We start from the raw sequence: 27,440 nt of genomic DNA on the forward strand, positions 1-27,440 counted from the left end.
CATTTTGAATTTTTTTAAATGGCAACATATAGGCCATGTTATAGTGATACACGTCATTCGGAAGCATATTTTTTTTCTTTCTTTTTCTTACTTAAAAAAAACCTTTGCTTTACGCTTGGCTGGCTAATGTACTGCACATTAAATTTCGACACCTTTAAATTAACAAAAACATCAGTTTATTATAAACAATCAGTATACATACATATTTGACAAGAATATAAGCATTTCTATTGAAAACTCAATCTTAATTAAACTGCAATACAATTGTACGGTTTTTTTAAACTATTAGTTTCGTTGTTTGTGCGTCCGTCCGCCCATCCTTCAGCGTGATCACTCTATAACCCAAGCGAACTTTCGAATTCAGTTTATACTATTATTATCTAAAACACCAGTTACTTTTCAGAAATGTGTCATCCACCGCCTCATTCGAACAACTGAGGGACAATCAGGAATTCTAATCAGACCAAATATTCAAATCAAAATTTTAATGAAAAGACAACCGAATATTGCTGTGTCCAATGATATGTCACTACACCACCCACAAAACACCTGTCCAACTAGTTCAAAACAAATCAAACTTGAGACTTAAAATTTTATAATCTCTCCTCGTGTAAATCCGTCATCTGCTAGAAGAAGAATCCTAATACTGACTTAAAATTTCTCAGTTTGAGAGATTTTGTGGCCTCGATCAACTTCTTACACAAATTTTGATTACCACCTAACATAATTCTTGAGCACGAAAAGAACAAATCAGACCTGAAAACTCTATCTGGATCGCACTTTGGATTTGAATAAATACATAATTATTTCATTGACAATGACTAACATTTATTAGAACAACGAACAAAATTAAGACAAAATCCCGGAAAGAAGTTAAAGCTTGGCGGTTGACAAATAAAATAATCAATCATAAAATTATTTAGTTTTTCTTTAATAATTCAAATAACCTGGTCATACAACTCATACTTACAAAAGCGCTGAGAACTTCTGAAGTTTCTTTGTTTTATAACACAGAATTAGATGACAAACAAAACTGGCCTGAAGAATAAAATGAACAAATTTTCGGTGGTTGTTCGGACGGTAGAAACTTTTAATAAGAAAAGAAACTTAATAAAAGCCTGGCTCTACTACACTGCTTCCTTCTTCAACTTGACACAACTTTTTACAAAAAGTGCTTCTGCACAAATTTATTATAAAAAATGACGAATTGCGTTTTCAACAAAACAAATCGGACTAACTGCCCGTAGTTTAGCGTAAAAAAATGCACACGGTTTTCAACCGTTGTAAAAACTAGCAGCAGCAGCCTCGTTTACCAGTTGTCTGGTCTCCAGTATTTAAGGAAACACCAACGCCATAAAAGAATCTCTTTTTCTTGAATTTAACGTCACGTTTATGCTTTTATACAGATGTTGTAGAGATAGTCTGTGGTCGAGTCAAAAGTTTACTTTTGCTAGTGTAAAGTCATTCGAATTACTGATTCTTGTTGAGTATTAGTTTTAGTATACAGTTGCCTCAGTGTCAGACGTTAGCATTGCTTACGCAATATTTTATGTGCCCCGCTATTCACCACCCGTCTTGTTTGTTTATGTTATCTGTTACAGATTATGATGAACGCGCCCTTTTGAGCTCACAAGGTTGCGACCCGAAGTTCAAAGGTAAATTATTTTATTTTTGTAGACTCCGTGATATAACATGATTACATATTCGTTTTCGATACACTCGAATTGTAATTACTACCATTGTTTGAGATTCATTTAACGATTATAGCCACGTTGTTTTCCGCGGAAGCCTGTTTTGATAGTAATACTTTCTCTGACTAAGTGTTGATCGCCCTGTTTACTAAAAATTAATTTAAATTTAAATATTTACATTGCAGATCTATATAATATTAATATTACCCTCGATTTTAACGTCAATTATGGTTTATGTTCTATCCCTATCAAGTATTTTGTTTCTTTAGCTTGTCAAGTCTGAACAAGGATCTCTTAGTCTGTCTTGTTTCTCTCTTTTGGTAAGTATTCTCTCCTCTCTTTTGAAATTTACTAAAGACTAAGTGGCGCCTATCCGATTTATTATTTTTTCCTTTTTTTCGTGTATATAAGATCCCCGATATTCACTCCGACCCACTTCTATTTTACCTGAGCTTACCGTGTATCTCAAGGTAATTTTGTTACTTTCGCCCAAAGTAAACGTAACAATCGAGCACAACTCGTTCAAGTAGGTACCAGTGGAATTTGTACCTTAAAAAAACCGGAGGAACTGAACTGGCGAACTGGCCCCTGCGTTTCAATTCAAGGAAACCGATTTTCCAGATGAGTACAAATTAAAATTGGATCAAAAAGTTGCGATAAGGTTTTGTCTAATTCCTAATGAATTAATTGCAAAGTTAATAGAATTTTTTATATTGCAACATGCAAAGCAAAATATTCGGGACAATTTTTGAAATATAAATGCAGAGTGCATCTCAAAAGTTTTAATGGTGTCCCTAATAAGGTCTTGGTTCTGTAATAGTTGGCTTTACAAAAGTGTGATAATATTTTCAGGTCTGCTTACAAGTTCGTTCGTTTTCTTGTGTTGTTGTATGTGGAATGGGACTTACCTTCTAGACTAACTCAGATAAAAATGGACGAAGAATAGGAAAGAATTCAATACATTTTCTTCTGCTGATCTCATTAATAATCAAGTGATTGTCGATTTATTTGAAATCATTTTAAGAAAATACTTTTACGATGCACAAATAACTAAATAATCTAATTAATTCAAAATGTAAACAGATAATAAGAGCGAATCCTTCGGAGTAAAACAAATAATAATGTATCTACAAATTGTAGATATCGGCTTCGGACAAAGTCTCGGTAACTTTAAAGACTAAATTACAAAACAACGGTAGCTAATACATCAAGTAACACAGCTAATCTGAAGGAATACAATGTAATCAAACTAACAAAAATAAATTCTCGTAGTAATGTAGATCAGATCGGGTCGCGATATCGGTAAGGTCAAATCTTCGGTAACGACAAAAAAAAGTACGTAGCATCAGGTATAACGGAGTAATAATCTCCAATGTTTCGTAAATACTTGCAGTTATAGGAATCTCCAGGTACAAACAAAAATGAGTATTCAAAGTCAAGGACTCGGTCAAGGGTAATGCGTAATTTTTGTTACAAACCGATAACGGCCTTGTAACCTATATCCTCAAAGGCGTCAGGGAAGTGTCGAAAGTAAACTGACAAGACTTGACGAAACTTATACAGCCATATAAATATCCCAAAAAAGCAGACAAAAACGGTGCGATTGGTAATAAATTGTGATCGATGCTTATTGGTATGTGCAGTAAAAAAACTATATAAAAAAAACACTTTTTTCGTGAAACAGAGTATGGCGTGTCTTGTAATAGTAACAGAGTGCATTACTGGCTCTCTCCTCAAAAAACGATACGCTTTATGAGATTATGACGACACATTTTTTTTAAATTCTTAACAAATTTTGAAAAAAGCACGGAAAATTATAAATATGGGTACTACTCAATTTCAGGCGGAATTTTTCTGTAGCTTAAGCTGCACGTTGCAAAACATTTTGGAATTTCATAAGCTCACCTTTTCCGTTCTATTCGCGTAATGGCTACATTTAATGCTATTGCTACTGTCATCCCTAACGACGTTGGTAATGACACGTAATACGTGAGCTGAGCATCATGTTATATGTCGTGTCCATCGTGCGCTTTTTATGATCGCGTGTTTCTTATCAAAGGTATAAATATTAATAAAACGTTTCTGAGAGGTATTTTTTATATACGACGGAAGTTTGTTTTGTATCACTTTATGTGTAATTTTTTTTGCAATAGCAATGAAGTGTTTGATTGTATTGCTGTTTGTGTTATGCAAGTTAGTGTGGATTTTAGGCGATGATGATAACTCTACAAGTGATAACTCACCAAATAGTTCAACATCAAGTAGCACTGAAAATGCTCCAACACCAAGTAATGACCCTACAACTACTACAACACCAAGGACTTCAACATCAGGTAGCACTGAAAATACTCCAACACCAAGTAATGGCCCTACAACTACTACAACACCAAGGACTTCAACATCAAGTACCTCAAAAGCAGGTAATGTATTTCGTGAAGGTTTTCAAATTAAAAAAATTTCTTTTTAGCGACATCAACTGAAAAACCAGGTAAAGTACTTTTCGAAGGTTTCAAATGTAGAAGAATTGCTTTTTTGTAGACAATTCGTGCTATTTTTTGGGTAGGTTTACAATCCCTATCTTGTCATGTAAACACGACTGCAGCTTAATCCGACTTCCACTTATTGGAACATGCAAGACTAAAGGACTTAATTGTTGTATCTACTAAGCGGAGTAAGCTAAGCAGCTGGTTACAACCTGAATAAATTTATTCCACTGTGCGTTCTTTTCTTTTTATGACTAAAAGGTAAACAGTTAAACACCCCATCGAGATTGGAATTGGCGGCGCTCAGCTTTTCGTTGCATTATTACTGTGTTTTGATAACTATACAATGCGATCAAATATGAGTTGCTGTCGAGTTACCTTTGGAATTTTTGTTTACATGGGAATTCGTATTTAACTTGAACTTCCAAAGGCGACTCGACAGCAACTCATTTTTGATCACCCGTTATTATGTGATATTGGTTGTTATACAATGCGGCGATTAGAGAAGCAACGGTATTTTGTACCATATGTCTTAATTCCTAATGCGCAGTTTACTGACCCAAACTAGTTGAGGGTAAGAACCACCCGAGGCATTAGGATAACCAACAGAAATTTAAATGCTAAAGGGCAAATTTGAAAGAAAGAATTTTGTTTCTTTCTACAATCAAGATACCTTGTAATGTTAATATTTTTACAATACAAATAAGATAAAATAACTGTCAGTTTAACAAGACAACTTTGTAAAAATGGCGCTGAAGCAGTTGTTATTGTGCAATTATTGCTTCATACTGGAGAGGAAAAAAGAAAAAGAATAACGGTACCGGAGGAGGGCTGCTCAGGGTTTTCTGACCCTCTTCAGCCAGAGAACGGTAAAGTAAGGATGGGAACGGAGTTAGGCTGCTGAGAGGGAAGAGTACTGCTCCAGCATCCGCCCCGTAGATTTCAACATAATGCTAGCATTATGCGATGCTACGTACGTCTGAGGAAAACCCTCTGACAAAATCCCAGACAGAGCAGTCGGCAGCGGGATTCGAACCCACAACTTCCAGAATAGCAGTCGGCAACGCACCCACTGCGCCAAGGTTCCACGGTGTCTATATAACCTACAACTGTGCACACATTTTTGAGAGCTGGCAACTGAACTACGTCTGCGCAGTCTCGAGAACACGAACGCTTCATAAGCTACGGTCATAGGTTTCAGTTTGAGTTGTCGTCGAGCGAGGATCGTGTAGTATGTAGTTTATCTATTTGCGCTGCTTAATGAGGTAGTAATATCTGCTTTTCTTTATAATTTATTTGTGTTTTGTATACAACATTTTTTATATATTTTTTTAAATAATTTTCATTCCTTGTTTTTGAAATTGACATGTATTATCTTCAATACTGAATCACAAGTAAGAAAAATGACGTTAACTTTTATTGTTTGAAATCGTTATCATTTTTGGTGTAAATGGTCAATGCTCAATTTATGGTTATGTTTTGATTACATGGTCTTGGTCCGAAGTTAAATTTATATATTTGGTCATTCGTCTAAATTTGTGGAAATTATCATTTTTTTTATGTTTGTATAGATATGTTGTAACACTTTTCGCCGTTGAGAATCTTGATATGGAAGACAAAAATTAGCAGAGCACACCAACAATTTACATTCAGGCAAGTTGCATTAACGAAAACAAATAATTGCTTATGAATTATGGCGTAATAATAATGGTTCTCAAAGGAATCAAAAGAATCCACCACTACCTTCGCAAGCCGGCTCATCCGGTCTTTCGTTGTCCCCTATTCCGAAGTGCACTGACACTCATATCAAGCTTACCATGTCAGACCTAATCTATCTAGAGTTCGCCTGCAATCAAGCGCCGTAAGCGATCGGTTTCACGACAGAGCTCTCAGCGCCGCCTGTGCGCAGGTCATGATCACCAACTTATCTGCATGAAGCACGGTGCTATGGTGACCAAGGGAGAAACTGATGTCAGCTCTCGGTCTATCAACATATCTACCAACGCCCATTCCCCTTTCCGTTAAGGACCCTTCTGTAAACCACAAGAGCCCCTCCGTTTTGAGAAACGGGCAATCTGCTCCCTGTCCGGGAGAGTGGCCTTCTGTTTTAGTAAGACAGCCCGGATAACATCCCTTCTTGCGAGGAGTGGTTCGGATCTGAGGGTTTCCTTCCAGATTCACTCGTACCGAAGGCTGCATCGGTTCTTCCACTCATCCTCAATTATTTAGCCGTATGGAAGCATTCCAACCCTCTACCTCCTCTGCCTAGTCTCAGAAGTGCCTTCATGGCCAAAGTTGGCATGATTTTCATGGCTCCAGTGACTCCCAGACAGGCGAGAGTCTGTACCTTACCTAGCTGCTTCCTGTAGGTTGCCCTGGGCATGGCACACCATGATACAAGTGCACAATACAGTGTTATGGTTCTTATTACTGCAGTGAAAAGGCAATTAATATTCCAGTCGAGGGTTCAAGCCCCATGTATATGTAAAGGCCCTCCTACATGCCCATAGGCATGCAGTGACCTTTTTGATTATTCGGTCAATGTGCCCTTTCCAGGTCAATCTATGATAACTCAAATATTTCACTGACTTGGTCAGACCCAGTCGACGTCCTCGAAGAGTGAGCACATCAAGGTTCGCTCTTCTTATATTGGTAAATGGAACAATCTCCGTCTTTTCGGAGTTAACGGAGAGGCCAATGCTACTGCATTACCTATCCACCTGTTCAAGAGCTCCTGGCATGACTTCTTTCACGGTGTTTGGACATTTTCCAGTTATGACATCCAGACATACTCTTCTCCAGCCTTCACACATTCCTTATGTATGCATCCACCGTTTTTAAGAAAAACGATGATAGGATGATGGGCCGGTAATCGTGCGCCATGGCATACTTGGGACGAGCCGGCTTAGGTATGTACACAACTCTTACCTTTTTCCAGCTTACGGCGATACACCCTAAGGTCATGGAGGCTCTAAAGAGGGGCAACAAATGTAAGAGCAGCGACTTTAGCCCCTTCTGCAGACTAGCCGGGAAGCATGTAAGCGTACTGTACAGTCGCTGGACGATCAGGCCAAATAATGCGAATTCCAAGGGTGTAAAAAGATCCTAAAAAGGTGTTTTAGAAATTTTTTCGTGAGTTTTTATACGCTTACAAGTTTTCATTTTATTTCTTACCCGACAAAGCACCTATGTGTGTTCAAAGCACACTACTATGAAATTTGGACCCATTAGCCAATCAATAAGCAAAACAGAATTCAAGAGAATATTAGGCTTTTGACTTTTCTTGGAGGGTGGAAGCTTCAAGGATCCAGAAGAGAAGGATATCTTGATATGATGAATCTTATGATTGAAGAAAGGAGGCCGCGCGGAAGGAGAGAAAGAGCCTTCCTCTTTTTACCAAGCTCAAATGCTTCTAACAATTCTCGGGATTGTTCATATCCCAAATTGCGAGGAAAATATTCGCGACCACTTTAAATATAAATGTTGATCTCTGATTAGGCTTCGCGGTAGTTCCTTTCGAAAGTTGAGGATGTGTGATGTATTTCTGGTAAGAAAGTTATGAAATGTCCATGAACTTACCCCCCTCCTCCCCCTTTTCAATCGAATTTTTAAAATGTATTAGTACATACTGTTGATCTATTGCTGCAGTGTAGAATGCATTACTCTGTTCAATTGAAATTGGAGGTGCTGGTTTCACATTAAGCTAAGCCCCCCCCCCCCCAAGTTAAATTGTAATTAGGCTCAAAATAAATTACAAACGAGGATTGTATAGTTTTTTTATTGCTAGCAATTTCTATATTATTTGGTTAATAAACTCAGTTTCGAAGGGTGGAGGTAAAATGATTTGAATAAATTTATTGTGGCAGTAGTTTTTATGTTAAATCACTTTCTTTTAAAACCACGGCAAATTTGTTTAAGAAACTGTACTTTTTTTGAGTTGGGAGCACCCTCGTCCATTGCCATTTCATTGCAAAGCTTTAAATGGAGTATTTATTTTCGAACGTACAGTGACGATTTTGCGAAAAGTGTCCGAAGCAAAAAGAGTATAAAATTAGAGACCACGAACAAAACATAAACTTTCAGACTTCCTAGAATTGACATCAATAATGGTATGACGACAACTTCGTACCAACCCTTAAAGTTTGGTCGAGATCGGTTCATACTCGTAATTGCAAAAGTTAGAGTGTTTCTTGGAAGTGATGTAAACGGGTACCATTACAGTAGATAGGTAGATAGAAATCTACCTAAAAAATACGCAGAAACTCACCTTAAAATGAGACTGAATTAAAAGTACGTAAAAGCGAATCGTGACAACATATAACAATGAATTATACTATGGCTGTTCCTTTTTGGTAAACCGATGATCGAGCTAATAAATAATCGATTAAAATTAACTTAATAATAAAATCAAGTCGATTATTTCTTGCATTGATTAATCAAATAATCAATTATTCAACGCTATTGTTGTGTGTATCAAAAATGAATAGCTCTATTTCTATCTGATTGGGTTTAAACAGAAGAAGATGTTTATTCATATAGCTTTGAATATTCAAAGATTATAGTATGTCTTTATACCAATTCGGAAACATATCCCCCTACAATTTTTGGAATTATTACCATTCGACTATACACGAGGACGACGTAAAGCATGCTTTAGTGAAAATAGAGCAATTACATGGTTGTAACAAATGCTTCAATTGAAAGCTTGTGAATCATTTAGGTACCTACGTAATAACTCTACACCAAAAAGGTAATCCTTGCAAAAAGTCGTTGCCGCTTCTTTGAAGATTAAACGAACTTGTTTTATTTCCACAAATTCGGTATAGTTTATGGTAGACACCTACTAATAATCTTAATTTTCTAAGAAACACTTTCAAATACTGCAATAAATATGCAAATATTCAGCCCGTTGGGGCCGTTGGGGTGAATTTTTAGTCACTTAAAATGAATACGGAGTTGGTGAAGTAGTAAAATGCGACTTCAAATACATTTTATAATATACGTTTTTTGGGAATTGTTTTATGGTTACCATCTTGTAACAAAGTTCTATACGGAATTCATATTATATACAGGCTGATTCAAATTCGAGGACCACCATGGGGATCTCGGGAACTGTAAGACATAGATAGGTAGTTTAAATTTGGCAAAGTTGCGTATTTTGATGCTTAACAAAATGCAGTTTTGAAACTTCAAAAATTCCGAATTCGGAGATATCCGGAAAACACCGAAATTTTGCAAAATCGTTTTTATTTTTTACTGAAGTTATTTAAAAAGATATATTTTGATATAAATAACACATTATTATGGCCACTTTTTTCTCTCTACAAGATGCTAGTTTCAAATTTTAAATCCGACGTTTCGTCTCCGGTTAACTATCATCAACTTTGTTCTTTCTTATGGAAGTAATTTTTACTTTTTGGGATATTGTGTGGTCGTTTATTCTGTGGTCGTCACTCATTACGCTCGACCAGCTCGGCTGGCTCAATATTGTTAAAGCGCATTTGTCCATTTAAAAGGAAATGTGGCATTAAAGTCGCCGATGTGCCATTGGCATTGACTAATATACACATTTAATCCGTATGTATTAGCTGCGAAGTAAAGATTATTGTTACTTGTACGCATAAGTTTGTCGCTTTATAAGCCGGTATTTAATAATAGCACGTTCGTAGCTCAGCGAAGGTGGTCTATAGATTATGAACACGAAGGATCTAACCCCAAGCGTGCGCCTTTTTTCTAGAATAGATCGCGGCAAATAGATTTTTTGATTAATTTAGCCGACCAAATTACAAGGAATTACAAACCGTTTTAAATTACTTGCACTATGCAAATCCTCGTTACACGTATGTAGGTAATTGAATCTTTTGACAATATGAAAACAAATCTACACAATTGATGGCTGGCCATGGTCCTCAATAGCACGCAATTTGTTTTATCTTCCGTTGTTGGACGATGTTCAGGTCCACTCCTCGAATTTTTCTAAAAATGCGCGCCCGCAATTGTTGTTCATTTGGGACGTTTTGAACTTAATTATTGAAACAATTTCCCTGATGACGACCAGCCACGATTTGTTTACCTACTTCATGATAACATGACAAGCAGATATAAATTTCAGGGTAAACTTTTCTCAAAACCTATGTTCCATGCTAGACTGTGGTGCTAAGGGTCCCTGGTTCGAATCCGGGTTCGGGCATGGATATTTGTAAATGTATAGTGGGTTGGGTTGGTAGCAGCATGACTGAAACCCCACTCACTTAAAAATAAAGGCAAATAAAATAAATACAAATTTACACATAGGATGAGTAGGCTAAAGCCTCCATATATCTCTTGTATTTACTATTAATACTCTAACATGTTAAAAACACAACTATAAAGTGTCTAGTATGGCGGGACTAAAGCTTCACCATTTTTTTTTGAAGAGAACACATTATAAATATGGGTACTACTCCATTGCAAGAGGAATTTAGCCCCACATTGCAAAAAGTTTTGGAATTTTATCGTTTCCGAAATGACTATACCTTTAATGCTATTGCTACTGGCAGCCTTTGGTAGGTCTATGACTTTATGACTCGTAATACGCTAGTACGTGAGCGTCATGTTATAAGTTATGGTCGTGTCCACCGTGCAAGTTTTATGATCGCGTGTTTCTTATCGAAGGTATAAAAATAAGTAAAACGTTTCTTAGATGCATTATATACAAACGAAGTTTGTTTTATGTCAATTTCTGTGGAATTTTTCGCCATAGCAATGAAGTTTTTGGTTGTAGTGCTGTGTGTACTATGCAAATCTGTGTGGATTTTAGGCGTGGATAGTGAAGATGATAAATCAACATCAAGTAAAGTATTTCGTAATGGTTTAAAATGTAGAAGAATTGCTTTTTTGTAGACAATTCCTGCCGTTTTTGGGGTATATTACCAATCCCGATCGGATCATGTAAAAACTCCTGCATCATCCCACTTCCATTTATTGGAAAATGCGACCCTGCAAGTTTTAATTGTTGCATCTACTGAGAGGAAGTAACTTTTTATGAAGCAGTACTGTAGTGGAGGTAACAGTCTGAATAAATTTATTGCACTGCGTGTTCTTTCGTTTCTGTGAATGAACGGTAAACACCTCAACCGTGTCTTCGGAATAATAAATAAATAAAAAAATAAATAAATAAATAAATATGCGTCGTAAGGGTTGCTATAAATTGCGCTTAGACAAGCAACGGTATTTTATACCAAATGTATGTTAATTCCGAATGTGCAGTTTGCTGACAGAATTAAAGTTGAGGGCAACACTCCAGTGATTAGGATGCTCTTTAGTCCTGTGGTTACCGTTTGTACCTCGAGCGTGATCAAAAGTGCAAATTTGAATGTTTGATTGCAATACAAATTATAATCAAAATACATTGTAATGTTACTATTGTTACAATACAAGTAACTTTGAGCTTAAAAAGGGAACTCTGTAAAAATGTCGTTGAAGAAGCTAATATATCCACGGGTTTTATTGCACGCTTGGTTTTTGGACGTAGAGTGATGAGGTTTGGTGTATACACGCCGGGAATTAATCCCAGGCTTTGGTCTCGTAGCGACTCATTGAGTGTAATTAAATAATTAGTTACGACAGTGAACATGTACACCCTGGAAGACTGGGACGCCACGGACGCTTTCACTATCTTATTTCAGGTACCTCTTCACAAGAGTGTATCACGGTTTTCCTTGAATCGAGTGTTGTGGTGTCCTATGGTTTCTAAAGGTCGGCCAGGGCTATCTTGGTATACACAGGATTCTTCCTATAAACTTAAACAACCCCGTTGAATCCCTCAGCAACCATTAAGGACGATGACAATTGTGTTTGGGTCAGGTCGACTGATCTAAGCACGAACCCTGCTCTATTTAACGTAATGTCCGTAGATTTTATTTAACATACTTACCAGAATTGACGCGATAGACATTGACAGGCGAGTATGAAGGGCAAGAAAATAAAAACTAAACAAAAATTAAAAGGTCTAGTAAATGGATGAAGCCCCGGGTCTGGAGTACACACAGAGATAATTTCAGGTCTGGAATACCTACACACAGGAAGAAGTTTCTGGTCGGTAGTAATCTCGGGTAATGACCCCGATAAAATTCAAATCTATTCTTTTATAGGGAACAAGGAAGAGCTCAAACAAATGGAGATATAAAAAGGGATTTCCGTTTCAATGGATGCGAATTTAGACTGGACGGCAGCAGGTGACATATATCGTAGAAATGTGTAGTGTACTTAACTTTTAAGTTTGAAATCGAAAAGTGGCACATGATGAAACATTTAGAGGTGGGCACTGACTTCAGCAAATTTGCGCGCCCAAAAGGTGCAAATATGTTCAAATGAGTACGGGGTCTTGCGAGAAGGATCAAAATTATTTTCGTGCGCGTACACTGCTGTCTGGACGGAATGTCAGAATTTCCGAGCTTTCACAATCTTCATAATCATAACAATAAAACTTTTGGCATTTCAGTGTTTTATATTTTGCGTCCCTTCCCTACCGTACTTCAGGTCATAGCGTTGTTTACAACTAAGGTAAGGAGGCATTCCCTTAAGGTTTTGCAACGCAAAATAAAACACTGAAATGACAAAAGTTTGTTTAATAATTATTGTGATAAATTAATGATTATGAAGATTGTGAAAGCTCGAATATTTAGTCGAAATAAATTACATTGCGAGAATAAACTTTGGTGGTTCACCGAATAAAAATACATATAGGCTGGAAAAAAACTTACCAAGAAAGAAAAAAAACCAGTCAACAAATTAACATTAAATTGGATAGCAAAATTAATTGTTTGTAATTATATGGATGCGTAACATAAAATTGTAAGAACAACATTAACAGAGCAACGATCAACATACACATACACAATCATAAATAGAGACTACAGATTCTGTTTATGATTATTATATATATATATATATTTTTATATTTTCATTTGCACAACCTGATTCGAATCACTAATATTTATAAACATTTAAATTTAAAGTAAAAAATGTTTAAAGATTTAAGAGAGGAAGAAAATTTCGTCTAAAGAGATTGTAGAAGGAAAAGTGCCCATAACACTGGCAGCATTGCCGCGCTGAATAGCCAGACTAATTTTTTGAATAAAGAATGTTTTTGAACGGTGCTCTCCTGTGGCATTTTTCAATTTCTTTCCTAAAGTATTTACAAATTTATTTATTTCAATAAATAAATAAATAATTAAATAATCATAAACAGAATCTACAGCATCTGTAGGCTTCGAGAGGTGACATGTTTGCACACACCACCAAACCAATATTCAGTCACTACATGTCAAGGGTCAACTAAAAGAATCGATTAGCAGTAAGGTATCAGCAAGGTGGCACATACCCATCTTTGGTGCAATGAAAACCTTTGTGAAAAACTGCATGAAAAGTTACAAGGTCTTGGAGGGCAAATTCAACGTTTAAAACTACGGAACTTATAGAAATTAGTGAATCGAAACATACATCAAGCGTTAAACAATTCGATAATTTCCACATGTTTAAAAGAATGATCAAAATTTATAAATTTAACTTGGGTCGAGACCATTACCCTGTAATCGAGACATTTACACTAAAAACGTAAACGATTTCAAACAAAAGGTTAATGGTATCAAACACTTGATTCTGCATTGAGGTTAAATCAAGACAACTTAAAAAACAAAGATTGACTCACCAAAAATATAAAATGCTGCATACAGAACATTATCAAGAATGTAAGCTTTACTACCTGCACTAAAAATAACAACAAACGTTTACGGAGCGATACTTTTTCAACCGCCATTAAAAACAAGATGCCAAACGTAAGAAACGTTGGTGCTCTCGAGATAGCGCAGACCGCTTTTCCCTTCTTGGTAAAAGTTGCGTGGTTGCCAGCTCTCAAAAATATGTCCATAATCATAGGTCGCATGGACAGGATGGAACCTCTCAAATTTTAGAACGCCCATTACAAGGGTCTACAAATAAAATCACTGCGTTACCGATTATTTGATACCCTTACATGGCGATTTCGGGATACCTCATTAATTTTTCCCAGGTATTTGGGTATCGAAATAAGAAAAGTATGTATAGGAAATTGATTAGGATTTTCTTTAAACTTTTAATTGATAGAACAATTCGTTTAATGGACAATTTTATTTGTGCTCTGGTTTTTGAATGAACTCTTACCGCTCGGTGTGCACCATATGTTTTGAACGGGAGTAAAATCATTGCATGCGTAACTCCACAGAATATAGAGTAAGCTTTTATATTCTGTGGTCGTCACGCATTACGCCTGGCTCACAATTGTTTAAAGCGCATTTGTTCATTTAAAAGGAAATTTGGCAGTACAAGTCGTCGATGTGCCTTTGGAACATTTAAACCGTATTTATTAGCTTCGAAGTAAATAAAATGAGTAAATATTATTGGTAATTGTACGCATAAGTGTGTCGCCTTATAAACCGGTATTTAATAATAGCCCAGTGGCAAGGTCGTCACATATAGGTTATGAAGATGAAGGTTCTAACCCCAAGTGTGCGCTTTTTTTCTGGAATAGATCGCGGCATTTTTGATTAATTTAGTCAACCAAATTACAAGGAAAAACAAACCGATTTTAATTACTCGAATTGTGCAAATCCTCTTTACACGTATGTAATTAAAAAAGGAGCGGAGTAAAATATTTTATCATTCGAAAATATAATACGATTTTAAAAAACACAAATTTTGTATAGTGATCGGAAAATGACTTCTTCTGAAGAAGGATTCGAAAATGCGTGTTAAAGGAAGGGTGGAGTATAAGGAACTGAATATTGTATTCGACGCTAAAAATTATTTAAAAATGTGTGAAATATCGATGGGGGGCGAGCAAAAATGCGTTACACAATGAAGTAAACAGTACATGATTGTTTCATGAAATAGTAAACCCCTCATTCAATCAGGGTTGTCTGTATTTGACAAGCGCCTTGTAGGGGATTGTGATGGTGAGAACAATCATTCGATTCGATAAGTTACTCATCTTTTTAATCTTTTCTCTTTCAGTTTCCTGTCGCGCTTTATAGGGAGAATGTGTATTGATTTAATAAATTGATGGAAGCTTTGGAGTTTAAAACTTTGCAAAGCATATCTTTAGTTGACTTTTAATTAAACGTGCCTTAAGCCGAGAGAAATAAATGTATTTATATCAAATTCGTTTCGTCACGGGTTTAAAATTCAAAAGATGAAATCTGCGATCCGCATAATCTAAATGGAATTGAAACCGGTGTCAATCCGTAACATTATCTCACTTTTCGCCTCCCTTCTCTTTATGTTGTTAAAAAAAGTATTTGGCGTTGTGCAGTGACGGATTACTATAGGGCTTAATGTCAACATCATGATTCAAATTACAGTCCGGGTTAACCGACGAACAAGACTTTGTTACAATGTCATTTAGATTTTACCAACCCCTCTAGAATTACTATTTTACTAAATGCGAAAGTGGAAGCTATGAAAACAATCATTTTAATAACATCGTCAATTTAGATAAAGAATATTTCTTTAATGACATCTCATCTCCATAGGGGTGAATCTGAACAGATTTAGGATGAAAGATAAAAAGATGCAGCCGATGAAGATATGATGAATCTCAATTTTAATATCCACTTTATAGTAAAAAATTTAATAATTTTTCAGTAGGCATAGACAATAATGCGCCTGACCTGCACCCTTCGGTTGAGTTAACGATATTGACTATACCTATGTTAGCCATAATTTGAACAACGAACAAAAAGAAATATACAGTGCGTTCCAGATAAGAGGTCGCCTCTTTTATTTAGCGAGACACGAAAAATGTGTCAAATACAATTTTATATGTAACATTATCATATATTAGACCGCATATTGAAACTTCCGGTATCACTTCTGCTGTAACCAGATGCAACTTTTGTTTTTCAGATGCAATGCTTATGAAAATAGCAATCAATTGGTAAGGTAGAAATTTTATTTAAAAATATCCTGTATGTATGTGTTATAAAATTCCTCCGTTAGATGTCGCCGTTGTCGTCCCCATCCTTTGAAATTAAATCCCTTCTCATTTCCCCCCATTTCTTTTGTGCTTCTCCTTATCCCAATTAAAGTGTGATTGGATTACTCCCTATACCTCCTACCGACCAGAAACCAGAACCAGAACTTAATTCATCCCCCTCTTACTGGCCAGAAACCAGAACCAGAGGCCATAGACGACTAGAAACCCAGAAGTCCTTATCATTTGCTTGATTCATACGATATATATACAGGGTGTTTTTTTGGGAGCTTTAGTTAAACGTTTCTGGGAAAGTAAAATAGGTAGGTTTTTGAAAATTTGTACTTAGGAGTTACTCTGAAGGCCGAATCTATGTAAAATATTTTCAAAATGGCCGTACTTCCGGCAACACCGGAAGTAGATAGTAACTTCGTTATTTTAAATGGCAACCCCTATTTTTTATTGGATTTTTTGATTCTACGTGAAATTTCAATCCTTTTGATACCCATATGTCGATATCTGCCATTTACGGTTTTTAAGTTATTTTGACTTTAAGAAAAAAAATGGCGGATGCAGATGGTACCTTGATAATTGATTACTTGAAAACGGTTGTAGTCATGGCAACATATTTTTATCAGTGCGTAGAGAATGAATAGGGCTTTCTTTTAGTGCACTTAAAAAAAAGTTAAGTTGCGTACGACCGCCCCTATGGAGATCCAAATTTATGAAACTTCAAAGTCTATAAACTCAGTTTTTTTTAATGGAATAATGTTCTTACTATTGCATGAGATAGAAAATCGAAATTGGCATATTTTGATATTACATGTTCCTATAGCTATCTTTAACAGTTTCTGACTTATTCCCATTTTACGGAATTGACACTATTTTTTCGGATTTTCTTTTTAGTAGTCGGCCATGATTTTATAACAATCGAATTTTATATCACAATAAATTAACCGAAGAATATCGTCAGATAGCACCCAGTGCAAGAATAGTATATTAAGATACAAGTGTATAATCAAGTCTTTAAAGCACGCGCAACGAGTTTAATGGCACGACGCGAAGCGGAGTGCCTTTAACGTTGCAAGTGCTTTAAAGACCAATATACACGTGTATCTTATAGTATTTTTTATTATACCTGCAGTATAATTTAAAATAGGAAATACAATGAAATCATATTGACGTTATACTCGAATACATGTCTAATTAAGTGGGCTGGGTGTTCGTAATTTCATGATTGCCATGGAAATGTCACTTGACGTTTGCTTATAAAAATCATCGTCTTTGTGAAGAAAACGATTTCCGTTGAAAAAGATAATACACCTCCCGTTAAATCGCTTTTTGTAAAATCTAAACAAACGTTGGTAGGTGTAAAATTCAAATCCAGTAAAGCCTATTATAAAGAATATGAAAAGTTGTTTCCATGGATGAATAGGAAGTTACGTACGAATAAAGTCTTAAATGCATCGATAATGCTGGCATATATGAAGGAAATGTCAAAGGTATTTAAATCTTCTATCTTTTGGTGCATTCATTCAAAACTTCAAACAATGCTGCCATTAAAAAGTGGAACAGATTTGGAAGCATACCCTAAATTACGCTCGTTTGTGAAAGCTTCAACCAAAGGATAGGTACAAGCCAAAGAAATGTTCTGCATTTACAGAAAGCGACCTAAGAGGATTTTTTATTTCACCCAGATGACAGTTTCAAAAGTGATACTTGAAGTATCATTACTTAGCAACTTTAAAGCACGTGTGTTTTAAAGGCATCTTTTTCGCACGCATTTGAGTGTTTAAAATGAAGATTGTGATTCAGGTATAATACAAAAACTGTTATAAATAATTAAGTGAAATTTTTTGTAAAATGCCAGACTATATTTTTCATTTCGATAAATTTTAATTTATTACCATCATGACTAAAGAATCACACGAACTACTTATGTAGGCAGCAGTGCCTCTCAGTGTCTTAAAGTAATTGTCGGCAACTACCCTGCGTTCGTGTGCGTATGAAGCCCCATAAGATAAATAAAAATGTTGGCACGCGTAAGCGTGAAAGACTAAGCATAATCAACAGTTATTTTCTCTTCTCTCCGATTACAATCAGATTTGTGGGTTTAGGGTGAATGCTAGTAATCAATTGCTCCCCAAGAGTGAAAAGATAACCAACTTCTAGTTAGATATCAACCCAATCCGATCACTATAATAAATACCATCTTTTGTTATATGATGGAAATGGAATAAAAACAGTCACACACGCGTTTGAGGTGTCAACTAACAAATACAGTTTACATAAAGCGGAAGCCGCGTGTCTTAAACACGCTTTTAATCACCACCATTACGTCGACGGCCGAAACGAAACCGGGGGTGTTTTATTTTAATTTAAATTTTACGAAGAACTTCTGCCCAATATTTGACAGATACACTCATATTAAGAAGTTTTAGAATTAGTTATGCATGTACAATAAATGATTTATCCGCAGGCTTGTATGTCAATAACACCACGTCTGCATGACGTTGCGTAAGGCGTGAAATTAATGGTAATTATCAGTAGAATGAACTGTCAATTCGAGGGTTTTCTATAACACAAAGGGCGAGACACTTTGACACGTATTACTTTTCGTGTTATACTGTGGCTGAATTGTTATACCCGCTTCACGCAACGGGCGTTTATGCATTAAATATGCCAAAGTAATGTGAACTACTGAAAACGTTCTCATGATATTAATCTTAAATGCGGCGTTATGCAGTTGAAATATGTTTTAGGTGTAAGTACTTAAAATACAATTTTGCGATGGTGACATTCGTTTGTCCACAAAATGATGAAAATTGGCCATTTGTAAATATATGTTAGATCGTAAGATCTGAATAATTGTAAATAGTGATGGATGTAAAACCTAAAAGCCGTGCAGGCTATTAGATTTTTAGGGGGTTTTGGTAACTGCTGCAATGTTATGACCGGCATCATGGGCACTTGTGCGCCCAGGGTAATTAAGTGGATAGTGGACGCCGTATACAAAATGATTTCGAAGGTAATGTTGACGTCGCTGTTGTCAATGAAGATGACACCTACATTTTTACAATACACCTTAAGGGGTTGTTTCTGTCCCACCAGATCAGTATGGCTTGTAAAACAAATTTTTTGAATCGGCATAAGTTTTGCTTTTATTCAAGGTACCTGCATATATGCGATCAAAAATGAGTTCCTTTCGAGTTACCTTTGGAATTTCTGTTTACATGAGAAATCGTACTTCACTTGAACTTCCAAGGGCGACTCATATATTCTTCCTAACAAGAGTAATAAAGGAAACCCTTATTGGAGGTTTGGGCAGATTTTGGGCTGTAACTTTTTGGTCCGTAGGTCTATGTATGTAGTTGAAAAACAATCGCGAACTTTCTTATATCCTGAAAAACATGTACACCAATTTTCAAAGCGATCGGACGTTTCTATACAAAGTTATCGTGCACACGGACAGACAGACTGACAGTAATATAAAATTATAAACGATCTCGAGGATCGTTAATAAAAAATCCGATACAACTGAATATCGAACGATCCTCGAGATCTTCACACATACATCATTTTTACAATACACCTTAAGAAGGTGATTCTGTCCCACCAGATCAGCATGGCTTGTAAAACGAACTTTTGAATGGGCATTAGTTTGCATGCGCAAAACAAATTGTTTGATTCGGTACTACTTTTACTTTTATTCGAGGTGCTTACATACAAAATTTCATCTAAATATCTTAACAAATAAAAAAAACGACTGCGCACGCGCAAAACAAATTTTTTGATCGGTATCAGATTTACTTTTATTCGAGGTGTCTACATACAAAATGTCATGTAAATATCTTAAAAAATAAAGAAAAACGACTGCACATGCGCAAAACAAATTGTTTGATTCGGCTCTAGTTTTACTTTTATTTGAGGTGCCTACATACAAAATTTCATGCAATTCGGTTAACAACTAACGGAGATGTAAAAAAATCCGATTGCGCATGCGCAAAACAAATTTTTTGGTCGGTATCAGTTTCCCTTTTATTCGAGGTGCCTATATACAACAGTTCCATTAAATATCGTAACAAATAAAAAAATTGAGATTGCGCAAAAATAAAAGTTGTAATGCGCATGCGCAATATTTTTTTGCATCTGCATAGTTGCCTGAAGTTGAAGAAATATTTACTAACACAGAAAACCGGACATTCATATGTTCTTTGTAACGAGAGTTATAAGAGAAACCCTTTTTGGAGGTTTGGGCGGTAACTTTTTGGCCAGTTAGTCTACGTAGCCAAAAAACAATAGCGACCTTTCATATATCCCGAGGAACATGTCTATCAACTTTCAAAGCGATCGGACGTTTCTACACAAAATTATCGTGCACACGGACAGACAGACGGACGAACGGACAGGCAGACGGACAGATAGACAGCAATACAAAATTATAAACAATCTCGAGGATCGTTAATAATTAAAAGATCTTGGTTATTTGAAGTATTTTGGGTAGGGTGCATAAATAACTTTTGTGGAGAATTAAATAAGCTGTCCTCAAGTGTAATAGTATACAGTGTGTTCCATATAAATAAGTCACATGTTTGTTATTCTCTGAAAAATGCGATGCTGTTTTGTTTTCTTAATTACAGATTTGAATTCAGTAGAAGCAATACAGAATTTTTATTATTTAGCCGTCGTTCTAACTTTACAACTAAGAAAGTTAGCAATAGTGCCGACTTAATTTGAAACAGACTGTATATTGTTGAGTAAACTGCGTCATGAGGACGTTTTCTTTGGCATTAGCGCTTATAATAATGGGTGATTTCATTTATTTGTAAAGTAAAATGTTGGTTGTAATTTAAGATTAAACACCATCTCGGACGATATTAATTGAATTCGAGGTCAATGTGTAGTATTAGAATTATGCGATGTTTAATTTTTGTTTAGATAATCGCCTTTTAACTTGTTTATTGTTCAGTTAGTAAGTTAACGAACATCTGGAATTAATTGGGTAAATGTTTTGTTAAAGTTATCTCTTGTAAATCCGTTTGTTGCGATAAGAAGTTTCGTAAGCTGAAGTATCATGTGGTGGTGGTAGAAAGCGCAATTGGCCAGATATTTTGGATTATTAACACTTGAACTTTAATTAATTGTTTCAATCGATCGCTTATGGCGTGGTATTTGTATTCTGGCCCTGAGTGGCTATTTTGATTTCAGACTTATTTGATTGATTTTGTCTAATAAATTTGTTTCATTTGTAAATGTTCTATGTTGTGATTAATCCAGCTCAAATTACGACTTAGATGAGAGTTCCATTCTAAATTTTTCTGTTGGTAGCCAGAGTTACGCTAGGTGTCTAAATAAAAATTTGTAGTATAATTCTTTGAAATTGTAGAGTTGATCACGGCTGCTAAGTTTTCTCAAATTAATAAAATTAAAGTTATCGAGATTTTTACTTGTGCCGGATGCTGGGCGCGCTCTGGAAAAGTTACAGTTATTTTTCATAAAATATTTTGTTAGTGTTGAATTGAGCTAGATCATAGATTCCCAACGGGGGCGCTTGCACCCGAGTGGGTGCTGGATGATTCTGGGGGGGGGGGGGGGGTCGTCGTTGTTTATGTACATACAGATGGATGGTCATTGCGTAACTATTAAGTTAATAGTATTAACTTATAGTAATTTTGTTGAAATATTGATTAATTTGGTGTTATTGAAATGTGCATTTTACTTAAATCATTTCGAACAAGTATGACATGTGCACGTATATACATAGTGGCTAGAAAGTAATGGGACCAAGCTCTCCTACTGAAACCGTTCGAGGCATTGATTTCAAGTTTGGTGGACTTCAATGAATCATTGCCATACGTGTTTGGGAATGAAAAAGAAATTTCTTCATTGTTTTAAATGACACTGTGGGTCCTGCGACACATGAAAGCGTCTTATTTCTCCTTTCTAGTAATGTAAACATTTAACCTTTTTTTGGAAAATGGAAAAAATCACATTTTTATTACTTCCTATATCTGATATCAGTAAAGGAACAAGGCTCTCTCCTACTGAAATGGTTCGATATATTGATTTGCAGTTTATAAGGCTTTAAAGAAACATTGTTACGCATATTTCGGAATGAGAAAGAATTTAAATCATCCATATTGTCATTTAAAAAAATTCGAGACGGCAACACGAATAAAAAATTCTGACATGAAAACTCTATCTGGGTCGCACTTTAGATTCGAATAAACAAAAAAATAAAGAAAAGATTACAAAGCTTGTTTGGACATATTAAGGCGGGCATTAGTTGCGTTTTTTCAAATAATCCATGCGATACTAGGCGCATTAAACTCACACAAACGCTGACAACTTCTGAACACAGATTTAGAGATGACAAACAAAACCGCCTTAATGAATAAGAACAAAGAACAAATTTTCGGTGGCTGTTCGGATGGTAGAAACATTTAACTTTTAATAAGAAGACAACCTTAGCGAAGGGAATCACACTGCTTTTGGCTTCTTTTTTGAACTCGACAAAACGCTTTCCGTAATCGGACAACATGCGTCAAACTTCTCACACAACTTTGGTGAACTTGTTTCTGCACAGATTTATTATAAAAAAATGACGAACTGCGTCTTCAACAAAACGAATAGGGCTGACTGTCCGTAATTTATCATAAATAGATATACACGCTTTTCAACCGTCGCAAACACTAGCAGCAACAGCGGCGTTTACTCGTTGCCTCCAGTATTTAAGGAAACATCACTTCTATTATCAAATAAACTCCTTTAAACATTTTCAAATAACTCGCTAGTCAAGGACTCGGGATTTTTCATTAGCAATTCCGAAAACTGCAATATAAATGACAATTCAAATTTCATCAGAAAAAAAATGTGACAACAAAATTTGTATGGATACAAATTTCGTGGAGGTTCAATTTGCTTTGGGTTTTTTACTAGTCTAAAATCGCCGCCTATTGCAAAAAAAATGAAAATTCGAATTTTAACAGAACACTTTTTTTTACGAAAAACGGATGCGGGTACAAATATAGGTTTTTCGAGTTTCACGATGTTTTCACTGGTTTCGACATGTTTCAGGGTATGGATTTTTTTCTTACGGGATCGTGTTCAGTGCCCATTAACCTTACGTTTACCAAAATTAAGGACAGGAGGGGTTTGTACCATTCACGCCCTGGAGATGAATATTTGGGCGGAGAGTACCGCAGACTTGAAGGAGTTTTGCCAGTTGCGTAATTTGCGGTATTTATTTTGTAAAGGTGTTTGTGCAGTATAAATAATCAAAAAATCCTTCGCTAATAAGAACTTAATTTATCTATTTTGGGCCATTCATTATTTCCATATTTACAATAATGTAAGTGGTAATTTGATACTTATATACATTACGCGTAATAAGTTAATGAAGCAAATGAAAAGGTAGTAAAAGTATGTGGATTGAAAATTAAACAAAATATTTGACCTATACGTACCTACTCACTGGAAAATATTAACGGTGACGTAAATAGTAAAAGTGAAAAGTTTGGAAATGGGAGCTGCAGCCAACTTAGAGTAAACTTAAATGGAATTGTACAATCCAAAATAAGTTAAAGCAAGACGCCTACGATAACTTTCTTACGGAGAGAGATTCTCATTCTATTAAAGTGGGATTTGCGGTTCTTTAAAATATAGGTAATGCTGTTTCGTAAATGAACGACTAATTTCCAGTGCGATGTACAGTTTCAAGTGCAGTGTAACTTTGTTAATAGCGGCCGTTATACAAAATGGTTACCTTATCAGTATAGGTCCAGGTAGCCGAACTGACGAGATTTTATGGTACGTGTTAAAATCCATTTACTTGGACCCTCTGTAATTGCGTAGATCATGAGCTGACCTAAACCGTAATTGCCACGAGCTCATAGAAATTCCAGTTACATTAAATAATGTTCGAGTACGAAAAATTTAACGTACTTAATCGATTTTTAGGAATCTATCTCAGTATGCTGTTCAATCCAAGCAAGACTCGATTCAAAAGCGCCCAACAGAATCTCAACTGCACCCAGAAAAGTTTTCACGATTCATCGGCAAGGGTATGCGCATTCCGGCAATACAAAGCAATGCAATTATAGCAAAGCAAAATCCTACATTCGCTACGTATCCACATATGCGTCCTTTTCCCTATTACGGTGGCTATCCCCCACGCCCTCAGTTCTTGCCTGGTTATCAGCAGCCACAGCAGAGCTTTACCAGCGCCTTACACTCAATCGCGAAGAATGACGAACTTCAATGTGTACCATTCCTTCTTTGCGAGTTAGTGTCAGGCCCATCAAACGACTTAAAAGTGTCACTCCCGTTTAATATAGATCTGGATTCGGTTGTCAGGTACGTTCACCATGTTACCAATAAAAAATTATGCACTGGGTTATAGATTTCTACCATATATTGGCGGTATGGACACATCGCCTATTCTATCATTTGGTAAAGCAGTCCTCTTAGGATACACTTCAAAAGGGAATACTGACTCCTGCATGTACGCATATCCCCACTGCCCAAGAGATCCGGACCGTCTGATCGAATACCTCAATAACTACAACGGTGGATTCTTTAGATTCTTTAACGGAAGACCGCAACCTGCAGGAAATGATTACAATCCCTTATTATTGAACCAAAACACCCGTCCACAAAGATACCCGCAGTTTAAAAACGATCTATTTAACAATAACCGTAGAATACAAAATCAACCCAGTAAATATTTCACAAGGCCAATTAATGACGCATTTAAGTTTCCCAGTGTCTTTGACGATGAAGTACCTCAAGATCCAGGGGTAATATTTATCAGAAACTATCTCGACGACAATTTCGAGGGCAGCTTGTTTAGGAAACAGAAGGAGATACAGTTTACAGATAATTATGAGAACGGTAATGTACGACCAACCCCAATGGTGTTTCCTGATAGGACAGGTACAGGCGAGTTAATATTAGATGATAACGGAGTCGTTGTAGGCGCAAGTGATTTTGTTTATTTTAATAAGTAGGACTAGGGCATTCTTCTGGCATAATGTGATAAATCAAAATGTACGTATTTTAAGTATTTATCTTCGCTTTTTGTTTTTCTTTCCAAAGTTGTTCAATTGAAGCTTTTTAATGTCGCACCTAATTTCTTCTTAATTTAGTTACTTTGAATTTTCTTAGATTTTAAACTCGGATCATAGTTATTTAATTTATACGTATGTAAGTAATATACGTAATCACAGGGTGTATAAAGAAATTGTTTCAAGCAGTCTGATGTTGCTAATGCTAATGAATAAAAAAGGAACCTAAAAACTCGATTTTAGACACTCGCTTTTCAATTCAATCGACCAAAAGAGTCGTCGTTTTTCTGCAACACACAATAGTTTTTCCGCATGTCAGCATATGAAAAACGCACATCCAGTGGTTCCAGAGATTAGCATTAACTCCTCTACCAAGGAACAGGTGAAAAGCAATTTTCTCTTGTGTCTAGCAGTAGTGAAGTATTTTACCCTGGTATTTTTAAATAAAAGGCAGAAAACAAGAAACGGAAAGAGGCTTACAAAAACGGTGAACTTGAATGCGGATACGGAACATCAAATTTTGGGTCAGTTCATAGAAGTAAATACAAAAAATGCAATGCCTATATCGTGATCACGTGTCCATGCTAAATTTGATCCTTATCAAAACTTTTTTTTACACATAAAAAATTCCTGCTACATACTTACTCCTGTTTAAAATATGTAACCCCTCTCTGATTGCTGAACTAAATTCTAATCGAACCAAAGGACTAGTATCACTGAAATTAAATACAATTTTCCAAAGCCTTTGTTTCGACCCGGGTCCCATCAATAAATGCAATACAAATCAGTTTCATACAAGTAATTTTCAGGGGTCGATTCCTTCAGGAATATTAAAATTGTTGAAACAAATTTAATCTGCAAATTCCTAAAAATAACGGACCACTACTTTGTACAAATAAAACAAGTACAAATTGTGCACAACCCTTGTGCAGGTAAAGCGCATTTTTTTTAAACACCCCTACGAAACTTCTTCCATAAATAAGAAAGTTGGCACTGCACATCTTACACAAATCCAAATTTGGAAAATGGCGTTAAATTTTCTTTTACTCCAAGTGGCTATGTATCTAATTTCAATTCAATCCCTCCATAAATAAGAAAGTTGGCACTGCGCATGCGCAAAACAAAATTTTGAAACTGGCGTTAAATTTGGTTTTATTCCAAGTGGCTATGTATTAATTTTTTTTACATGCCCAATGGTTATATTTCTTCCAAACGTCCCAATCCCCCTTTGTAGGTACTTTCCTTTGACAATTCAGTCTTAAGGTATAAGGAATTATAACCGATCACAAGGGATCCAGGAGGAAGACTATGGTTAGTATAAATTAATTCCTTTCGGTGACACCTTTCATTGGAGTACCAGTTCCCCCCCCCCCCCTTACGCCTCCACCCTGTGCTTTGATCAGAGGGCAGAAAGAAGGGCAGTAGTTTGTAGAAAACTGTTCCTTTGAGACCTTTAATTAGAATACAATGAGAGATAAAATTAATTTTTAACCCCCCCCCCCCCCCCCTCAGGCCCCTCGCTCACTGATCTCGAAAAAGAGTCGCACGGGAAAGTTATAGTTTGTACAAACCAATTTATTTCGATGAGACCTTTAATTTAGAATACCATTTAAGGGTAGAACATGTGTGTTTACCCCCCCCCCCCCAATTTTCTAAAGTTTAACTTGGCACCACTAAAGGTATGGGTATGCAAAATCTGAGACCAATTGGTTGTCGTATGTAAAAGTTAGGCACGTTTTACTTTCAAAAACAGCATCTCAGAAAATAATTCGTGGAGGGGGGGGCCCTTTTAGACAGCGAAATTTCATGGCCGTCTGCCACACCTACAAAGTATAGGCTACCTACTGCAAAAACTTCCAGGACTCTAGGACCATTCCCCTAGAAGTAGTTCAAAACGGTAGAAGTGGGTCCGGACGGACGGAAACAATAGCACATTTTTTTTAATTCTTACAAAATGCGCTAAAAATTAAAATAACAGTAATTGACTAATTAACATACATAAGTAATATTCTTTCCTGGTAACAATGGATTTTATCTCTCCCTCTCTGTGTTTAATATCAAATTAAACAGAAGGGACGCCGGCCAAAAATTAGGAAATTAGTATAATTAGAAAATAGATTAAATTTGGAAATGTAATACGCAATTAAAATCTAGAACATTGATATAGCAACTTGCACAACATCTTAGTTACACATGTGCTAGTGCAAAATTG

General features: G+C 36.0%; 2 protein-coding genes and 1 long non-coding RNA gene across 3 annotated transcripts; all 3 read left to right on the top strand.

Annotated features, from left to right (window-relative positions):
- The first annotated feature begins 3,781 nt into the window (after positions 1 to 3,781).
- LOC116166081 (integumentary mucin C.1-like) lies at positions 3,782 to 4,409 on the top strand. Its single transcript, XM_031480913.1, has 3 exons — positions 3,782 to 4,111; positions 4,159 to 4,179; positions 4,230 to 4,409. The coding sequence occupies exons 1-3, from the start codon at positions 3,847 to 3,849 to the stop codon at positions 4,355 to 4,357; spliced, it is 414 nt and encodes a 137-aa protein (XP_031336773.1). The 5' UTR covers positions 3,782 to 3,846; the 3' UTR covers positions 4,358 to 4,409.
- A 924-nt stretch (positions 4,410 to 5,333) lies between these two features.
- LOC116166095 lies at positions 5,334 to 25,336 on the top strand. Its single transcript, XM_031480934.1, has 3 exons — positions 5,334 to 5,439; positions 24,123 to 24,518; positions 24,565 to 25,336. Exons 1-3 carry the CDS (start codon positions 5,435 to 5,437, stop codon positions 25,169 to 25,171), a joined length of 1,008 nt encoding a protein of 335 aa, XP_031336794.1. The 5' UTR covers positions 5,334 to 5,434; the 3' UTR covers positions 25,172 to 25,336.
- On the top strand, positions 10,847 to 11,252 carry LOC116166096. The gene is made up of 2 exons (XR_004144263.1): positions 10,847 to 11,006; positions 11,057 to 11,252. It is a non-coding gene; the product is annotated as an uncharacterized LOC116166096 (long non-coding RNA).
- Positions 25,337 to 27,440: the final 2,104 nt, after the last annotated feature.

This window comes from Photinus pyralis, unplaced genomic scaffold (genome assembly GCF_008802855.1).
Source record: "Photinus pyralis isolate 1611_PpyrPB1 unplaced genomic scaffold, Ppyr1.3 Ppyr1.4_LG3a, whole genome shotgun sequence".
NCBI lineage: Eukaryota > Metazoa > Arthropoda > Insecta > Coleoptera > Lampyridae > Photinus > Photinus pyralis.

Excerpts from the sequence above, each read along its gene's own strand:
- LOC116166095 (XM_031480934.1), top strand. Across the intron at positions 24,519-24,564 it reads GATCTGGATTCGGTTGTCAG|ATTTCTACCATATATTGGCG; the intron begins GTACGTTCACCA and ends ACTGGGTTATAG.
- LOC116166081 (XM_031480913.1), top strand. The coding sequence starts at position 3,847 with ATGAAGTGTTTGATTGTATTGCTGTTTGTGTTATGCAAGTTAGTGTGG. Across the intron at positions 4,112-4,158 it reads ATCAAGTACCTCAAAAGCAG|CGACATCAACTGAAAAACCA; the intron begins GTAATGTATTTC and ends ATTTCTTTTTAG. Across the intron at positions 4,180-4,229 it reads GACATCAACTGAAAAACCAG|ACAATTCGTGCTATTTTTTG; the intron begins GTAAAGTACTTT and ends GCTTTTTTGTAG.